Here is a 20356-nt window from a genome sequence, read left to right on the forward strand (position 1 = left end):
TGCGTAGCATAAAAATGCCACAGATTGAATAGATATTTCTCCAAAGAAGATACACAAATGGCCAACAAGCATGGGAAAAGATGCTGCACAACATTAGTCTTATGGAAATGCAAATCAAAACCACAATGAGATACCTCTTCATACCCATTTACGATGGTTTTAATAAAAAAAATGCGGGAAAAAGAGTTGGCAGGCTATAGAGAAACTGGAACAATCGTGCACTGCTCATGGAAATGTAAAATGGCACAACTGTGGTGGAAAAACAGTTTGGCAGTTTCTTGAAAAGTTAAACTGAGTCACCATAGGACTCAGGAATTTCACCAAGACAACTGAAAACATACTTTGCTACAGAAACTTGTACGTGGATGTTCATTAACAGCATTATTCATAATAGCCCAAATGTGGATAACAACCCAAATGTCCATCAACTGGTTAATGGATTAAAAACTGTGGTGTAGCCTGACCAGGTAGTGGTGCAGTAGATAGAGCATCAGATTGGGATGCAGAGGACTCAGGAGGTTCCAAACTCCACGGTCGCCAGCTTGAACACGGGCTCATCTGGCTTGAGCATAGGTTCACCAGCTTGAGGTTGGGGTCGCTAGCTTGAGCACGGGGTTGCTGGCTTCAGACATGACCTCATGGCCGCTGGTTTGAGCCCAAAGGCCACTGGCTTGAAGCCCAAGGTCACTGGCTTGAGCAAGGGGGCACTCGCTCTGCTGTAGCCTCCCAGTTAAGGCACATGTGAGGAGCAATCAATGAACAACTAAGATGCTGCAATGAAGAATTAATGCTTCTCATCTCTCTCCCTTCCTGTCTGTCTGTCCCTATCTGTCCCTCTCTCTGACTCTCTGTCAAAAAGATTGTGTATACACACAATGGAATATTATACAGCAATAAAAAGGAAATGAAACCATTAATTCGTGCTGTGATGTGGATGAAAACATGCTAAGTGAAAGCAGCCAGACACAAAAGACATATTTTACAATCCATTTACATGAAATGTCCAGAAGAGGCCAATCTATAGAGACAGGAAGCCAAAGGAAGGGGAAAGGGGGAAATGGAGAGTGACCGCTAACGGGTAGAGGGTTTTTTTTTGGAGTGATGAAAATGTTCTGAAATTAGTGTTGGTGGTTGCACAACCCTGTGACTATACAAAAAAAGCAGTGAATTACACACTTGGAAATTGTGAAGTTCACAGTATGCGAATTATATTTTAATTTTTTTAAAAAGTCACATTTAAAAAAAATTATTCCCCCAATGATGGCAGTCTCCAACTGTTTGCTGTTAACAGTAATGCTGCAAAGAACATGCTTGTGCGTGCCTGCTGTGTAAGAGCACCCTACAGCGGATCCAGAGACAATGAATGGCATGAGCTTTCTTATCTAGGAACATGCTGCCAAATTGTCCTCCAAAGTGGCTGTCTCTGAAAATGTTGCCAAATTGTCCTCCAAAGTGGCTCTACCGCTTCCCACCAGAGCAATCCCCACATCCTCACCAACCCTGGTTAACCATCAGACTGTAAACATTCCTGACAATATGGTGGGCAAGAAACTGGACTTGAAGGGTTCAATTTGCATTTGCAGTCAATCTGCCTTCGGTAATCGTTCCCGAATACTAGGAAAGCTGCACCTCTTTTCATGGTTTCAGATTTCATTAAAGCTAGTGTTTTTCTGCTCTATTAAAACCTCGACTTTCTTTTTCCCTTGTATACCAAACTTTAAGATGATGATTATAATTACATATGAAGTAGTAACATCTGAAAATCAGTTATTATTCTATTGCCTAAACTAGTTTTTATATTACTATGCATGAGGCACTAGAAAACTCTGTAAAATATGACATTATTAATACTATCACTATTATTATTATTGCTTGAGTAATCCTTTGTAGATGTCCTAGGACTAAATTATGGGCAGCATTAAATTGGCAAACTATTCTTTACCTCTTGATTGAGGTCCAATCTTAGGAGAAATTAATTTTTACCACACAACTGGCCACTAGATGGAAATAATACCCTAAATACAATTTTGTACATTCCTTTCAGTAAAAAGAATTTTAGCACATACCTTCAAGTCACAACTGCTTTACTATAAAACAGTGCTACTATGTTAATATATTTTAAAATATATACAAACAATAAAAATTATAAAAAAGTGAGATTAAAATTAAATAGAAACATAACTTCTACTATTTTCTTTTGCCCCCCAATGGATCTTCATGCACACACCTCATTATGGACACTACCGGATTAAATAAAAACACAGGGTGCAATTAAATTATTTGTTGAGCCTCTTCTCCCAGAATTTGTCACTTTAAATTATTTCTAATCCTCAAGAGAATGCTGCAGGAAGACTCAGAGAGTTTAAGATGCTTATCTGCCCTGGCCGATTGGCTCAGTGGTAGAGCATCAGCCTGGCATGTGGAAGTCCTGGGTTCGATTCCCAGTCAGGGAACATCAGAGAAGCGATAGTCTGCTTCTATACCCCTCCTCCTCCCTCTTCTCTCTCTCTTTCTCTCTCCTCCCACAGCCATAGCTTGATTGGTTCAAGCAAGTTGGCTCCAGGTGCTAAGGATGGCTCCATGGCCTCGCTTCAGGCACTTCAGGCACTAATATAGCTCAGGTGCCAAGCAACAGAGCAGCAGCCCCAGATGCACAGAGCATCACCCAGTAGGGAGCTTGCTGGGTGGATTCCAGTCAGGGTGTATGTAGGAGCCTGTCTCTCTGCCTCTCCCTTAATAAAAAAGAAAAGAAAAGCTTATCTGATAGCTCAGGGCCAGCAAGTGACACTGGACTGACTACGGACTCCCAGGTGCATTTTACCCTCTCATGATGCTGGTCTACCATTACCACTGTAAAATACCAGTGTTCCTGATGATTAATGTCACATAGTAAGAGCTATAATGGCTGCTGCCCAGTCACTTTGAGCTCCTTGTGCTAATAGACCAGTAGGCCTAGAAACAGTAATGATCGACCCTGATCAACATGAGGACACAGATTTTCTACTACATAATGGGGCAAAATAGAAAGAATATAATTACTTATATAATACTTTTTAATCACAAATGATTTATTGAAAATTTGTTAGTGTGTTTTGTCAGCTACAGTTACAGAACCAAGTTATGCTACAACAAAGTAATTTTGAAAATCCAGTCCTTGATTCTGCTACTTATATTAAAGTAGATACTATTCCAAAGATACTCCAAGAGACAGAAGACCAGCTAATAAGGAGGGAAGCAGTACCTCAGGGCTGTCCATCTGTCTGTTTTCTGGGGAAAAGGCTATTTTAATGTTTTGTTTTTAAAGTAGCTTACTTCAAAGGCATGATATTCCTTACCAATCTGCAGAGAACATTTTCACGATTGAAGAGGAAATTTATAGAAATCAGTCTGAATACAACAGGTTTCAGAATACAATTTTTTTTTTTTTACAGAGACAGAGAGTCAGAGAGAGGGATAGATAGGGACAGACAGACAGGAACGGAGAGAGATGAGAAGCATAAATCATCAGTTTTTCATTGCAACACCTTAGTTGTTCATTGATTGCTTTCTCATATGTGCCTTGACCGTGAGGCTATAGCAGACCAAGTGACCCCTTGCTCAAACCAGCGACCTTGGGTCCAAGCTGGTGAGCTTTGCTCAAACCAGATGTGCCCGCGCTCAATCTGGCGACCTCAGGGTCTTGAACCTGGGTCCTCTGCATCCCAGTCCAACACTCTATCCACTGCGCCACCACCTGGTCAGGCAGAATAAATAAATTCTTTAACAACCTTTTTTCTTTGAAAATTTAGACTACCTCACTAGTCTGGCATATCTGGAAGATTTAAGCATAAAACACGGCTTAGAGAAGATAAAATCCTGAGCCAAAGAAGAAGACCATAAAACTAGGAAAGTCCAAGCAAGACTCCAGGCAAAGGCCGGCAGTTATTACACACGGAGCACACGCTGAGCTAATGGTGGCAAAGTGGCAACATGATGTTCCAGGAATAAATGATCACCTCTGATTCATGTTTCCAGAAACACAGAGGCTAAAAGCTTGTGCTAGCCCTCTTCCTTAGACTGCAACGGCCTAGAAAATCCTGTCTAATGAAAGCATTTTGTCAATTTGACAAGCAGTTTTGGCCCCGGCCTCTAAGACAGCCACTCTAGTACCAACACATGGATGTCTACTTCTCCTCCAAGAAAACGAAGCACCAAGATTCAGGGAGGTCACCCGAGGGACACTTTCAGCTGCATCAGCATCAGACTCTTAGGAGTTTAAAAAGTAATGAAAACTGTTATAGTTAGAGTCTCCCTTTAAGTTTCCTTTTAAAAAAAACTTTTTATAACAAGTACAATTAGAATATAATTGCTGTTCTTGCTTTTTTACAGGATTAACTTCAGTCAGTAACTTAGGAACAAAGTGGTTTTTCCCATCTTCCACTCAAAACACACATCAACAAAAAGAGCACTAATCTTTAAAAAAAAATTAAAAGCCTTTAGTCAAACAAGAAGGAATTACTATAACTAAAAGCACAAACATAGTTAAGAAGGTTATGCTGGGAGCACTTTTGTGTATCCTATTCACTCAATGATCCAGTCAAATCTAGTTATGTTATAGTTTTTCTGTCAGCAGTATTCAGGCTAAATAAACCTTGGCATTGGGAAGTCAAATTTCCAGCCCTTTCTTAATCCCATTCTGGCCTTCCCTTGCTCTACAATAAAGTATGATTGTGTGTGTGTGTGTGTGTGTGGGGGAACAGAAATAAAACCATTCTGTTTTTTTTTTGTTATATACAACAGAGAGTGGGCAATATGATTATTTCATTTTCTTTCCTTATAAATTTCAACCCAAAATCTGTGATCAGTGAATCAGCGCTATATGGCCAATGAAAATATGTAAACTTAAGTAATATGTGGAAAGAGTAATAAAAAGAAAAGAACAAAAAAATGATATAAACTCAATTTAAGTCAAGTCATCTAATCAATATGAATATGTCTATAAAATGGTTTGGAAGGAAAGGAAGCATGATAAAAATAGTTGGAATTGTCGATGGAAAGGATTTCTATATAGCTGTTTAATTGTGCAAAATATTTATTTTCTTAAAGAGGTCCAAACTACAAAATATCATAAAGTATGGAAAATATCTAAAAGCTGTGAACAAGGGCCAAAGAAGTATCTTTAGAACTTCATGTTGATATTATGTTTTTATAAAGAATAAAAACATCTTGAGTCTCATTGGAAAATACAGTAAAATATAAAGGAGAAACATGCTTTTAGAGTACAGGTAAGTCCTTTTCAATACCAACAATTTCTTAGGAACTTGGAATGTTGGACTGTCACACAAAAGACCAGTAATGGCTCTAAATGACTGTGGACTTTGTAACTTCTGGCCAGAAGACGCAGGCTGGGAAAGTTTATCTCTGGAAGAATGAAAACTTCATTTTCTCTAGCATTTTCATCTAAATTCATTCTGGCACAAAAGTTGGAAATTCTTGAACCGGTAAACATCTCAGTATTTTGCTCCAGTAGTACCAGTTCTTCAATTTACATATCTTTATAAAATGCAGAACTATTTTAACAGCTTTGTCGGCTTTTCTAACTTCTATCCAAATGTCCTCTAATATAATAAAACTACTTCCTGATTCCAGCACTTTCCCTGGAAGTGCTCTTAGTGTTCCAGTCACATGAGTTAGCAAATGATCACTGAAAGCAACACTTACAATCCATCATCCCTCCTAAGACCTGGTTGTACAGGCTACAGTTATTTCCGCAACATCAGCGAAGAAAGGAATCTTGTGGACGGAGAACTTCGGCTCACGCCCAACACCACTCCCCTGCCCTGCCCAGTTCTGAGGAGGCCGTGTGGTTAGAGTTCACCTACAACTTCTGGGGGAACCAGGGAGAAGAGGCCACCTTCCCCACTCGGCTTGCTGCAGTCAAGACAGTAAGCCTGAAGCTGTGAAGACTCACCACCTGGAGAGAGCGCGCCCAAGAGTGAAGCCAAAACAAAGGGAAGCACTATGGGAAGATGGAGAAAAAAGGAGTCCAGGCGGTGGGCCCAGCTAAGTCTGAAGTGAGCATTTCCTGGTTCTGTGAGGCAATCAGTTTGCAGCTCCACCCTCTCCAGTTTATTTTCTTTGAGTCAATTTGAATTTATTTTGTCCCTTGAATACAAAGAGTCCTATCCTCTAGCAGTTAGGCTGTTTTTGGCTGCAAAGAACACCTGACTAAAAATGGTTTAAAGGATAGATGTTTATCATCTGGTATAACAGGCAGCTCTGAGACAGGTAGCTATCATTCAACGAAACAAAAATGCAGCCAAGAATCTAGCTTCCCATCTGTGCTCCTGGCAATCCTTAGCTTTCTGGCCTTTGTCTTTGAGTCACAGGGACAGCAAGATGGCTACCAGTGCTCCAGGCATCCCATCCTCATACAATAGCATCACAGAAACAGAAAATTACTCTTTTTATCCGAGAGGAAAATATGTTCCCCAAACCTACCACTGAGCACCCTGTCCCTGGGTCTCACTGGCTGAACTGGATTTCCCACTATCTTGCTGCCTCCTCCCCACTTTGGCAAAAGAGAAGGAAATTATTATGATGGCAAAGACCACTCTTGACTTGGATGGGGCCCGTCTTCCTTGAGCACACTGTGGCAAGACACCTGATCAAAACGAGGGCTCTATTTTCCAGGAAGAAGGGAGGAAATGGCTCTTGGGTCGGCAGCCAACAACGTATGCTATAAGTCCTAACACGAGCACTGGTGCTCACAGACCTGCAGTTACCCAAATATTCCGGAGACAGTGGAGAACCTGACATTCCAAACCTACTGAGAAGAATCATCATTTTTGCCTGACCAGGCAGTGGCACAGTGGATAGAGCACCAGACTGGGACACAGAGGACCCAGGTTCGAAACCCCAAGGTTGCCAGCTTGAGTTCATGCTCAACAGCTTGAGTGCAGGGTTGCTGGCTTGGGCATGGGATCATAGACATGACCCCATGGTTGCTGGCTTGAAGCCCAAGCTCGCTAGCTTGAGCCCAAGGTCACTGGCTTGAGCAAGGGGTCACTGACTCGGCTGAAGCCCCCCCGCCCCCCTCCCCCGTCAAGGCACACATGAAAAAGCAATCAATAAACAACTAAGTTGCCGCAACAAAGAATTGATGCTTCTCATCTCTCTCCCTTCCTCTCTGTCCCTGTCTATCCCTCTCTCTGTCTCTGTCACACATACAAAAAATCATCATTTTATATAATTTCCATGTGCACAGCACCTAAATACACACCATCTATATTTATTATTTTTAGTAAACTATGAAAACTGCAACACGCCTGACCAGGCAGTGGCACAGTGGATAAAAGCATCAGACTGGGCCCTGGCCGGTTGGCTCAGCGGTAGAGCGTCGGCCTAGCGTGTGGACGACCCGGGTTCGATTCCCGGCCAGGGCACACAGGAGAAGCGCCCATTTGCTTCTCCACCCCTCTGCCGCGCTTTCCTCTCTGTCTCTCTCTTCCCCTCCCGCAGCCAAGGCTCCATTGGAGCAAAGATGGCCCGGGCGCTGGGGATGGCTCTGTGGCCTCTGCCTTAGGCGCTAGAGTGGCTCTGGTCACAATATGGCGACACCCAGGATGGGCAGAGCATCGCCCCCTGGTGGGCAGAGCGTCGCCCCTGGTGGGCGTGCCGGGTGGATCCCAGTCGGGCGCATGCGGGAGTCTGTCTGACTGTCTCTCCCTGTTTCCAGCTTCAGAAAAATGGAAAAAAAAAAAACAAAACCATCAGACTGGGACACGGAGGACCCTGGTTCAAAACCCCAAGGTTGCCAGCTTGAGTGTGGGCTCATCTGGTTTGAGAAAGGCTCACCAGCTTGAGCCCAAGGTCGCTGTCTTGAACAAGGGGTCATTCAGTCTTCTGTAGCCCCCACCCCCATCAAGGCACATATGAGAACGCAATCAATGAACAACTAAGGTGCCGCAACAAAGAACTGATGCTTCTCATCTCTCTCCCTTCCTGTTTGTCTCCATCTGTCCCTCTCTCTGTCTCTGTCACCAAAAAAACAAAAACAAAAACAAAAAAAACAAACAAAAAAAGAAAACTACAACACTATAAATTCCTTGGAATGGCTTTTTTAAGTCTTTACTGAATGCCCCGGAGTAATGGGTATTAGCTATGTAGGTTATTTTCAACATGCCCAGTATCAGGAAAAAAATGTTAATGAGTGATCCTCCCATTCTTAGAGCTCTCAGGCTATCTTGTTAGCTGAGGCTGTTAGACTCTGCCAGGATGTGCAGCTCAAGAGCCTGCTAATGGAGAATAGGAACCCTTTTGAACAAAACTATTTCCATCTCTACTGAAGATCAATACTGTACAGGGGTGCTTCTTCCCTAAAATACAGCATCACTGGGGCTCATGAGGCTTAAATGAGATGGCAACGTGAAAGCTCATAGGCCAGGCCCTGGTACGTAGTGTTGTGAAGTCCAGGAAAAATATAGGAGGGGGCCGAACCAGGGCAATAGCAATACAAGTGGTGACAGGGGGAAGGAGGATGAACAGAGGCTGGGCATTCACTTCCAGAGCTAACCTAAACCACAGCTGTCTTGTGAAAGAATTACTAAGTTTACTAAACAAGATCTACAAAGCAAAGAAAATAAACTTAAAGCATCAGCGGCGATAAGAAAAAATTAAGTATCACAAGACGGCAAGGGGAAACTAGTCCAAGTAACTACAATAATCTGATGAGAGCTTTAGCTGAACTTAGTAAAACCTCACTTACTGTGCCTGAAGCATCCCCACCCACATCTTTATCTTGATCTCAAGACTTACTGAAAATAAGGTCTCTGCTTATTCCTCCCCTAACCACTTCAATGAACTGGTATAATAGCATCTGTTATTATACCAATTCATTCGCTCTAAATAGAAGCTAATTATCTTAAGAGTGAATTGCCACAGGAAACAAAAGAAAGAATGTGAGGGAGAATGGAATGCTCTCTGGACTCCAGACCTGACTCTGACATTAAGGAGAGAAATTTCTCTTTTCTAAACTGTAAAATGAGAGCCCCTCTTGGCTGTAAAATTCAGTGACACTGAATTAAAGTGTCGATTACTTGCCTTCATTCAGTTAGATGTCAGCATAGCCTAGTGGCCAAGATCAATGTGCCCCAATGTGTTTTAGAAATAGAAAAGGTCTTTGAGCTGTATGGAGGGGCTTCTATGTGACCTTTATGAGGTCCTCACCTGTAAAATGGGATCATAACACCCTTATGGCAGGTTGCAGTGAGGATCAAATGAGATCAGGTATGTACCACATCTCTTGTGGTTTCTGGCAGTAGAAGGCACTAAAAAACTGATAGTTATTGCTACGGCTTTTATTACAGAATCACCAAGAAGCACTTACCTAAAGAAACAACAGCAACACTCTCTGGCAAGAAATGTAATCTGTATCGAATCAGTAAATGCACCAATATGATGCAGATAGCTGTGGGAGAAAGAAGACATTGTTATAACAGCCCCCTTTTTTTTTTTTTTTTTTTTACAGAGACAGAGAGTGAGTCAGAGAGAGGGATAGACAGGGACAGACAGACAGGAACGGAGAGAGATGAGAAGCATCAATCATTAGTTTTTCATTGCGCATTGCAACATCTTAGTTGTTCATTGATTGCTTTCTCATATGTGCCTTGACTGCGGGCCTTCAGCAGACCGAGTAACCCCTTGTTGGAGCCAGCGACCTTGGGTTCAAGCTGGTGAGCTTTTGCTCAAACCAGATGAGCCCATGCTCAAGCTGGCAACCTCGGGGTCTCGAACCTGGGTCCTCTGCATCCCAGTCCAACGCTCTATCCACTGCACCACCGCCTGGTCAGGCTATAACAGCCCATTTTTAAATGATAAACACCAAGTTCAAGGCAATAGTTACTTCTGGAGGGCTGCTAGAGAAATGAACAACTGTCAGTGACACCATAAACTTCAGTGGTATTTCCATCTCTTATTTCTTAAACTGGATGTAGATTCATAGTGTTCATTAGATTCCTCTCCATACTTCTTTACATCTGAGAGTATCAGACATCTAATTTTTCCTAAGCTATTAAAATTTATAAAGCCATTTAAAATTATTCAAACTTCCCCTATTCTGAGAAATGGTCCTCAACTGGAAAACTCTAAATAGCGAGGAGTAAGTCCGTCCATAAAATCAATCACTCTTATGTATATGTAACTACAACAGAATAGGCTGACATGAAGAATTTTGCCATCAGGGTGATTTGCTCTTTCTTAACACAGAAGGAAGTGAGGGTGTTTCATAAACAGAACAAAGTAAAAGCTTTGGTTTGGTGATAAGAACGTCAGAGACCTAAAGATGGGGCCCCTGCTCTCCAGCTAGGTACTAGGGCGCCCACTAGTTAAGGGTCCCCATGAGCCAGGCACTGCACTGAGCACTTCCAAACGCTGTCTCCCAATATAATCCTCTGACCCCAACGCTTCCCTTCACTAGCTATTATTACCATCATCTCCTTTGATTCTAGATGAGAAAACTGATGCTCAAAGGTTACTTTACTGATAGGTACTGCAGGGTGGAGGCAGATTCCACTCCCTGCCCTTAACCTTGGGCACTGACCACCTCCTTCCTGGCTGCCTTCTGCCCTCAGTCACCAAAATAAATACAATGCCTGACTTCCCTCACAGAGTTGTTGTCATGAAAGAAAACAAGGCTATAAAACTATCTGAAAGGATTAAGTATTTCTGGAACACCCCCAAAAAGCATACTCTTATGTAAATAAGTCCTAAACGTAATTGCATAGTCCAAATGTTAATGTGCATGTCTCTTTTGATTAGGCATCTAGGTGGTATACCTTCTTATCAATCACAGACTTATTTTTTTTTATCTTTATTCATTTTTAGAGAGGAGAGAGAGAGGGAGAGAGAGAGAGACAGAGAGAGAGAAGGGGGAGGAGCTGGAAGCATCAACTCCCATATGTGCCTTGACCAGGCAAGCCCAGGGTTTCGAACCGGCGACCTCAGCATTTCCAGGTCGATGCGTTATCCACTGTGCCACCACAGGTCAGGCAATCACAGACTTATTTTAATAATAGTAAAAATAATCTTATTGGGTTTCTTTTGTAAAAAAAAAAAAAGTTAAAACAATGTGCAAGGCTGTTAACTGGCCATCCTCAGAGCCCACACTGACAAATTAGATATCTTTAGTTCCACCAAAAAGCACCAGGTGGCCAGAGAAAGGAAACAGTTGAGAATATAGAAATTTTGTCCTCCTTTCATTCTGTGCTCTAAACTATCAATCTGTGGTGTTATTATAAATATTAAACCCAGTTAGAAAAATCCCACATTAAATACTAAGAGCAAGAAAAAAGTTTCAATGCATAATGGTAACATGTGACCAAAGAGCAGGCCTACTGTCTACAAAGGCAGGCACGTGACCATGGAAGTCAGTTTCTTCTCTTTCTTTGCACAAACTGGATAAAAATTAATTTAAAAATTAATTATCTTGCCTGACTGGGCGGTGGCACAGTGGACAGAGTGTCGGACTGGACTGCGGAAGACCCAGGTTCGAGACCCCTAGGTGGCCGGCTTGAGCTTGGGCTCATCTGGTTTGAGCAAGGCTCACCAGCTTGGACCCAAGGTCGCTGTCTCGAGCGAGGGGTTGCTCGGTCTGCTGAAGGCCCGCGGTCAAGGCACATATGAGAAAGCAATCAGTGAACAATTAAAGTGTTGCAACGCGCAACGAAAAATGAATGATTGATGCTCCTCATCTCTCCGTTCCTGTCTGTCTGTCCCTGTCTATCCCTCTCTCTGATTCTCTCTCTGTCTCTGTAAAAAAAAAAATACTAAAAAAAAAAAAAAAATTATTAAAAATTAATTCTCATAAATCAAACAATTATTTGGACCTTTCGGAACAAAAGGGAAACTATCAACAGAGAGAGCTAAAAATAGGGCTCAAAGAATGGTCTTCAGCCATTAATGAGATGTGAAAAAACAACCCACAGAATGGGAGAAAATATTTGTAAATCAGAGTATCCAGAAAATATAAAGAACTCTTATAATGCAACAACAAAAAGAAAAACAACACAACTTAAAAATGAGCAAAGGATCTGGATAGACATTTCTCTAAAGATATATAAATAACCAATAAGCACATGAAAAGATGCTCAACGTCATTAGTCATTAGAAAAATGTAAATCAAATCCACAATGAGATACAACTTCACACCTACTAGGATGGCTATAATTATATAAAAAACAAAACAAAGTGGAAAATAAGTGTCGGTAAGGATGTAAAGAAACTGGAGCCCTTGGGCCTCCCTGATGGAAGTGTAAAATGGTGCAGTCTCTGTGGAGAAGCCTGGCAGTTCCTAAGAAAGTTACACAGGAGTAACTATTTAACTCGGCAATTCCACTCCTAAGTAGATATCCAAGAGAAACGAAAACTTATGTCCACACAACAATGTGCATACTAATGTTCAGAGCAGCACTATTTACAAGTTAGCAGATGAAAACAACACAAGTGGCTGTCAACTGATGACTGAATAACCATAACGTGGTATATCCTTACAATGGAATTATTCAGCCATACAAAGGAATACAGTTCTAACACATGCCACAACATGGGTGAACCCTGAAGACATGATAAGTGAAAGAAGACAAACATAAAAGGTCATATATTGTATAATCCATTTGCATGACATTCTGAGTAGGCCAATTCTTTAAGACAGAAAGCAGAACTGTGTTTCCCAGAGACCAGGGGAAAGGGCCAATGGGAGTAAATGCTTTTAATGGGTACTGGGTTTCCTTTTGGGGTGATAAAAATGCTCTGAAACTAAATAGCGGTGATGGTTGCCAGCACTGCGAATACAGTGAATGCCACTGAATTGTACACTTTGAAGTGGTAAATTTTATGTTATGTTTATTTTTACCACACGCACATCCTTTAAAAAGAAAAAAAAAAAAGGGATGAAGTCTATAAAAAACACTAACATGGAAAGATCTCCAAGATATTCTGCAATGAAAAAGCAAGCTATAGACCCCATTTATAATCAAATAAACTTCCAGCTATCTATGCCTGTGTGTATGTGTTTATGAATGTACAAAAGTATATACACAAATACATGTTTCCAAGTACACTTGTAAAAAAAAGAGTAAAAGGGACAAGAACTTCTATCTGGTGTGGAGGGGACATATACCACAAGTTAATGTGCTTCCAACTCTTCATGCCTGAAGCAATAATTGTGTAAACTATATTAAAACATAGACATGTCGATTTTAATAACTCCAATAAATTTAATGGCCCATAAAATGAATGTGCCAAAATGATGCTAATTGCTAACTCTAGTGCAAGTCAATAACAGTGACTCACCATCCTTTCTGCAGAGTCAAAGGTCAGCAAGCATTAAGTAAAAGTCAACTGATTCCAAGCTTCTAAAAGTCAAGAGTTTTGTCAGCCCTTCGCAACAAAGACAACCACAAGGCAATCCTTTCACATCCATATGGGACACAAACGTTACAATTTCATTTGACTTTACTAACATAATCAACTAAAGTGGCAAATGTGTTCCAGGTTAGTTCCTGAAGTCTAGAATGAACTATGGACTAGTCATTTCCCCTCCATTCACCAGAGTCCATGCACTTAGTGAGCTAGCAAGTTACCTATTAACAGTTTTGTTGTTGTTTTTTTTGCTTTATTATCTTTACATCTAATCAGGAATACAAGAAACATTATCTTGATAATACACAAGCACAGGGAAAGGCCTTCAAATTTACTTAAAAAGCATCTGATTCTGCTAAAGCATGTTGACCTACCCAGAAAAAGTGGAGATACCAACTCCCACACTGCCAAGAATCTGATCAAGTGAAAATGGGACCCACGTGACATTAGTGGGACCCTGGAATCTAGGTTTATGATCTGTCTGAAGAGAAGACAATCCAAGAGAAATACACAGCACCACTCAATACAGTTCAGTCCTTTTTGGCCCCAAATGTGTATTAACACTGGGCAAGGTTTTGCCTGGATGAAAAAACACATTATAAAAATCTGTTTTGTGGTCTTTGGCACAAAATTATCTTAAATGCTACACATCCTGAAAATTGCTTTGAAAGTCTTACTTATGCTTTTTCCCCTCCTGTAAAAAAAAGTGGTTGCAAAACAAAAGGGTTTTTTTCCAGGCAGCCTTTTATATTCTCTAACATATCAAGCTGACAATGTAAATAGATTAATAATAATAATTCAGGATTTAAGGAACTAAAGATTTCTTGATCAAGAAAAGAACTGCTTTTCTTCTTTGAATTCAGCTACTCTAACAAAAGCAAAAAAATAAATTAACAAGAGTCCTTGATTTTTTGTTTGTTTGTTTTGTGACAGAGACAGAGAGAGGAACAGACAGGAAGGGAGAGAGATGAGAAGCATCAATTCTTTGTTGCGGTACCTTAGTTTCTCAGTGATTGCTTTCTCATATGGGCCTTGACTGGGGACTAAAGCAGACCAAGTGACCCCTTGCTCAAGCCAGCGACCTTCAGTCCAAGCTGGTAAGCTTTGCTCAAACCAGATGAGCCTGCGCTCAAACTGGTGGCTTTGGAGTCTTGAACCTGGGTCCTCCGCGTCCCAGTCCGACACTGTATCCACTGCACCACCGCTTGGTCAGGCAAGAGTCCTTGATTGTTGAAGTAATCCCCTAGACATAGAATTTAACTACATTTATGGGGTAAAAAATTACCTGGGCATATTAAATCTATACGGGATATTGTACACTTGGGCACTGCTGGTGGGAATGCAAAATGGTGCCGCCTCTGTGGAAAATTCTGGCAGTTCCTGAGAAATTTACACAGAGAATAACCATTTAATCCAGCAATTCCACTCCTCGTTATATACTGTATATACCTAGAGAAATGAAAACACATCCATACAAAAATGTGTATGCAAATGTTCACAGCAGAACTATTTACAACAGTCAAAAGGTGGAAACATACCTGCCTCTCAACTGATGAATGGATAAACATAATGCTGTATATCCTTACAATGGAATATTACTCAGCCATACAAAGGAATACACAATTCTAACACGTTACGGCATGGGAACCTTGAAGACGTGACGCTAAGTGAAAAAAGCCAGATATAACAGGTTTGGGGTTTTTTGTTTTTGAAATTTGTGAGAGACAAGGACAAGCCCTAGGACTTTAAATAAAATTACTATATCATTAAAAATGACTTTAAAAGAGTCTGAATATATGTGAAAGAAGTGACACTTTCACTCAAAAAAGTCTTCACAGACATCACAGAAATACTCTGTACCTTTAAATACAGTTGTACTTCTAACTTTTCTGAAAAGACCTAATTGGAAATATGACTAACTATCATTAAAGAAGAACAACAACAACAAAAAATGTAAACGTGCCAACTTTACTTTTGAAACGAGAGTTTGGACTTCGGTCAAATTCTAAATTATTTCTTCTATAGTCAGCTAATCCAAGTGGTTGTGCAGTTTCAACTGGATTTTTTTGTGTTTGTTTAACACAGCTGTCTACTGTCTACCGTCTCTGGGAGGCACTGACGTTACTGCCTTTTATTTAAACTTCTGACTAATGTCTGGTAACCTGGACATTAGTCTCTAGTCTCCCAAATCCCAGGCATGTCAATTGCTTAATCTCTCTGAGCCTAAATTTCCTTACTCATTAAAGGAGACAGTTGAACAAAATGAGATTTTAAATTTGAGAGAGTGAATCTGTTTAAAGAAAAAGATTACATAAGTAAATAACAGCACAGGTGGTATACAGATACGGTGCAGGTCCTGACCGTGACTAAGGGAATGACAGAGGGGAAGGACAGGAGTGCGCTAGGGTAAGGGCATCTGATCTCTTCCTCTGCAGCAAAACCTTTAAATAAAAGTCTACATGGAAGCTTATAGATGTGAGACAAATTGCTGCTCTGGTCAGAATGGTGAATGCCCTTGCATTTGACTTCTCCTACCTCTTTCCACCACCACCACCACCACCACCACACACACACACACACACACACACACACACTCTTCATGAGCTGAGTTTGAAATCCACTAAACTAGAAAATGTTCAAGGTTCTTTATAGGTCAAAAATTCTCTAATTCTCTTTCAAAGGAGATCTAAGATATTTCATAAAGGGCTCTTAAGAATTACTAAGCTCGCCTGACCAGGCGGTGGCACAGTGGATAGAGCGTCGGACTGGGACACGGAGGACCCAGGTTCAAGACTCCGAGGTCTTCAGCTTGAGTGCGGGCTCATCTGGTTTGAGCAAAGCTCACCAGCTTGGACCCAAGGTCCCTGGCTAGGGCAAGGGGTTACTCGGTCTGCTGAAGGCCCACAGTCAAGGCACATATGAGAGGGCAATCAATGAACAACTAAGGTGTCACAACGAAAAACTAGTGATTGATGCTTCTCATCTCTCTCTGTTCCTGTCTGTCTGCTCCTATCTGTCTCTCTCTCTGACTCTGTCACTGTAAAAAAAAAAAAAGAATTGCTAAGCTCTATAATTTTATAAAGAAAAAGAAGTGCCCTGCTATATGTTATGCATTGCTCACTGTTCCTCAGTGTCTGAAGTGAAAACCAAATGGAGGACTTGACAAAGCACACAGCGGTTTCAACAGGGCTAACCACACAGCGCGCACAGACACTCAAGATGGCAGAGGATGGTGTCTCCGCATTCACCTAGGACGAGGAGGCTGAAGAAAATAGTCATGCCGCTTGATTGCTCCTCCTGCTGAGCCTGCTCCCCTGTCTGCACAGGGAGGATGGGCTTGGCAGGGGTCGGGAGCACCAGCTTCGTAGTGACAACCAGGGTAGTGTGGAGGGTGACATTGAAACCTTCATGAGTTGTGTTGAACCTGTCGGAGAACACAGAAAGCAGAATTAGATAACAGAAAAAAGGCCCCGAAGTATCCACACACAAAGCCAGAAAGAGAACTTGGCACAGAGCTTTATAGACCTCACAAGTCTTGCAAACAACAGACAGGCTTTGGAGAGAAACTGATTAAGGAAATTCCTGCGTGCTGAGCCCTCAGGTGCTTCTGAATGCAGCCACTTAGAAGACACGAACAAGAGGGATTGGGCCTGACCAGGCGGTGGCGCAGTGGATAGAGCGTCGGACTGGGATGCAGAGAACCCAGGTTCGAGACCCCGAGGTCGCCAGCTTGAGCGCGGGCTCATCTGGTTTGAGCAAAGCTCACCAGCTTGGATCCAAGGTTGCTGACTCCAGCAAGGGGTTACTCAGTCTGCTGAAGGCCCACGGTCAAGGCACATATGAGAAAGCAATCAATGAACAACTAAGGTGTCGCAACGAAAAACTGATGATTGATGCTTCTCATCTCTCTCCGTTCCTGTCTGTCTGTCCCTATCTATTCCTCTCTCTGATTCTCGCTCTGTCTCTGAAATAAATAAATATTAAAAAAGAGGGATTGGGGCTGGTGTAGAAACCACACTGCTGCCTGCTCTTTGGCCGTAATGGGGGATTTAAATGGAGGTAAACTGGAGTCTCACCATTTCCAAGGTCCAACATTATTTACTTAGCATCTTTATTTCTCCAGCTTACATTCTTTTCCTTGTGTTATAATAGCCACAAGTTGAAGAAGCCACATGAGTCCGCATAATTGTTGGAATGCACTACACCAGTGGTCCCCAACCTTTTTTGGGCCACGGACTGGTTTAACGTCAGAAAATCTTTTCACGGACCAGCCTTTAGGGTTGGACGGATAAATGTATCACGTGACCGAGACAAGTGTCAAGCGTGAGTCTTAGACGGATGTAACAGAGGGAATCTGGTCATTTTTTAAAAATAAAACATCGTTCAGACTTAAATATAAATAAAACGGAAATAATGTAAGTTATTTATTCTTTCTCTGCGGACCAGTACCAAATGGCCCACGGACCGGTATTGGTCCGTGGCCCTGGGGTTGGGGACCACTGCACTACACTACAAAATCCTTCGATTTCAAAAGGCTCAGCGTAACCCCCTCTGCAATGTCCCAGTCCATCCCAGCGCTTATGTTCCTCATGTGTTGGGATTGTACACTAGTGCAATATTGATATAACAGTCATTGTAACTGTGATTATAACAGCTAATGTTTATTGGGGCCTGCTTCATTCCAGGGGCTAGATAACATACAACCTCTCATTTAAGAGGCATAACATGCATGAGGTGGATACTCTCACTTTCCCTTTTATGCCCATGAACAACAGAGACTCAGCGAGGTTGCCTAACTTAGCCAATGTCTCAGTCAGTCAGTGGCAGAACTGAGCTTTGAAACCAAAATTGACACCACTGTCCACACCACCCCACATCTTTTGCTTTGCGCTGATGAAGCACAGTTTAATATCTGGGACAGACAAGATGCTTAATAAATAAGGCGACTAAATGAAATGATCACCCAGCCAAGAGACAGCTGAAAAGTTGTCAGGTGAGGGAGCCAAATTCCTACCACAGGAGTTCCCAGTGAATTTCACATATTCATTCCATATAGATAGGACATCTATCACATGCAATAGACTGCCCAGCAGGTATAGAAATGGACCAACAGTGGTCCTTCCCCAGAAGCACCTGGAGGACAGGCCCCCTGGTGGCCCCCATCTCATTTTGTATGGCTGGACCTCTTTCTCTCTACACTAGAGCCACCTTGCCTGCCTTTCTGTCCCTCAAAGGCACTAATGCCTTTCTTGCTTTTGGCCTCTTGCACTTGCTATACTTCTCCTATCTTTCCTTCTGCTCATTCAAGTGGCACTGTCAACTCCCCTACCCTAACACTATTCCATTTCCTTCAGAGCACTGAAATCATCCTGTTTATTTATGTTCATTTCCTACTAGAAAGGAGGTTCCCAGAGGGGGGCTCCTGGACTGCCTCCTTCACTACTATGTGCTCAGGGCCTGAAATATACTAGCTGGCCAATAGTTAATGAATGAGTGAAACTCAGTGGAGACAGATGGGAAAAATGATCGTTACAGTGGAGCAGGCGACTGGCTAACTGGGGGATGGGGGACTTCCTGGAGGAGGAGGCGGGCGTTCCATAATCAACAGATGACCGAAAATCGGGAAAGGGAAATTTGGGTTGCGGTTACCGCCAGGCGGCTTTCGAGGCCTGCGCTGGGCGGCCGATCCCCAGCCCGAAAGTCCGACCTCAAAGAGGCTGCAGGGCCCGACCGGGCCCAGTCCCGTCCCTCCCGCCCTCCACGCAGGGGCCGGCATGGCCAGTCCTGGCCAACCAACAAAAAGGAGCTCCGCCTTCTGGGGCCGGAGGGCGGCCTGAGGCGCTAGCTGTCACCCGATGAGGCCCAGCCCTGCCGCCTCCGCCGCCCGGGAAAATCCCACTCACTCCTCTTCTTCCATCTTCTCCCCCATCCTGCGGATCCTCCAAGACCACCGAGCCGCGGGGCTAGCAAGGCCCGCTTTTGCTTCCGGCTTCCGCTGAAGGCACGGCGCGGGCGACGAGTGGGGGCGGGGCGCCGCCTGAGTGAGGGCGGCCCTTCTGTCCCTTTGTCTCTATATCCTGCGGGTGGGGGAAGCCTGTGGGAGGATCGTTCTGGGCTCTAATAGGACTTAGTGAACTTGGCCCCACGAAGTTTCCGCTTTTCCCCACCCCGGGGCGGGGGCGTTTTGAGGGAAACTTCTTTGAGGGCAATGTGATTCACCCTAGCTGAATTTCAGGAAGGAAGCTTCTAGCCTGGGCCTGGCCGACCCCAGGGGTACACGTCTATGCTCTAAGCCTAAATTTTCGTCAGTTGTAAAAAGGACTAGCCGCCTAGGCTTTGTAGAACTGTGCAGTATTTTCTATATGTAGACATTTATTGAGTTCTGATTATATGCCTATCATTAAAATAGGTGATGATGTAGGGATGGATCTTGGATTAATTTGATCACTGGCGCTTATATGTCCTAGTAGTGGTCTGTGGGGTTGGAAGGGTAAGAGGGACCCCATCAGGAGGGCTGGAACATATCAGAAGTCCTTTGGATTTGATACTACCTCTGCTGCTACCTCCTTTCATCTTATTAATACCTGCAAAGCTGCATAAACCACCTCTCCGAGCCCGCCATTGTTCCCATGGTCTTCCACACAGCAGCCCCGGTGATCTTTTAAAACTCCGCTTACTCCCTTTCTCAAAACCTTCCAATCTTCATCAGAGAAAAAAAAAACTTGGGAGTACTTACAAAACTCAACCCTGCCCCCCCCCCCCGCCCCCCGCGTACTTTCCACTATACTCACCGTGGCTTTCTCTGTGCCTGAAACGCACCGGGAGCAGTGCCACCTCTGCACTGGCTGATCCTTTTCTCTGGAATGCAATCTGTTGTCAAATAAGTTTGTAAATATGATATATATGTTGGCTCCCTTATAGTTTGCATTGGGTATGAGGGACAACAGGCTGTAAGCAG

At 42.8% G+C, this 20356-nt stretch overlaps 1 protein-coding gene across 3 annotated transcripts in view; it reads right to left on the reverse strand.

The window, feature by feature from the left end:
• SLC9A8 (solute carrier family 9 member A8) overlaps positions 1 to 19455 on the reverse strand; it is a 62890-nt gene extending 43435 nt beyond the window's left edge. For 2 of the 3 annotated variants that reach the window (XM_066234254.1, XM_066234252.1), the window contains exons 1-3: positions 19302 to 19455; positions 16647 to 16822; positions 9368 to 9448 (exon numbers count right to left, since the gene is read on the reverse strand). In XM_066234254.1, coding sequence (XP_066090351.1) covers positions 9368 to 9448; positions 16647 to 16822; positions 19302 to 19327 — 283 coding nt within the window. In that variant the 5' untranslated portion in view covers positions 19328 to 19455. The remainder of the gene's footprint in view (positions 1 to 9367; positions 9449 to 16646; positions 16823 to 19301) is intronic. The other variant, XM_066234253.1, reaches the window with a different exon arrangement.
• Positions 19456 to 20356: the final 901 nt, after the last annotated feature.

This window comes from Saccopteryx bilineata, chromosome 6, assembly GCF_036850765.1.
Source record: "Saccopteryx bilineata isolate mSacBil1 chromosome 6, mSacBil1_pri_phased_curated, whole genome shotgun sequence".
Classification (NCBI taxonomy): Eukaryota; Metazoa; Chordata; class Mammalia; order Chiroptera; family Emballonuridae; genus Saccopteryx; species Saccopteryx bilineata.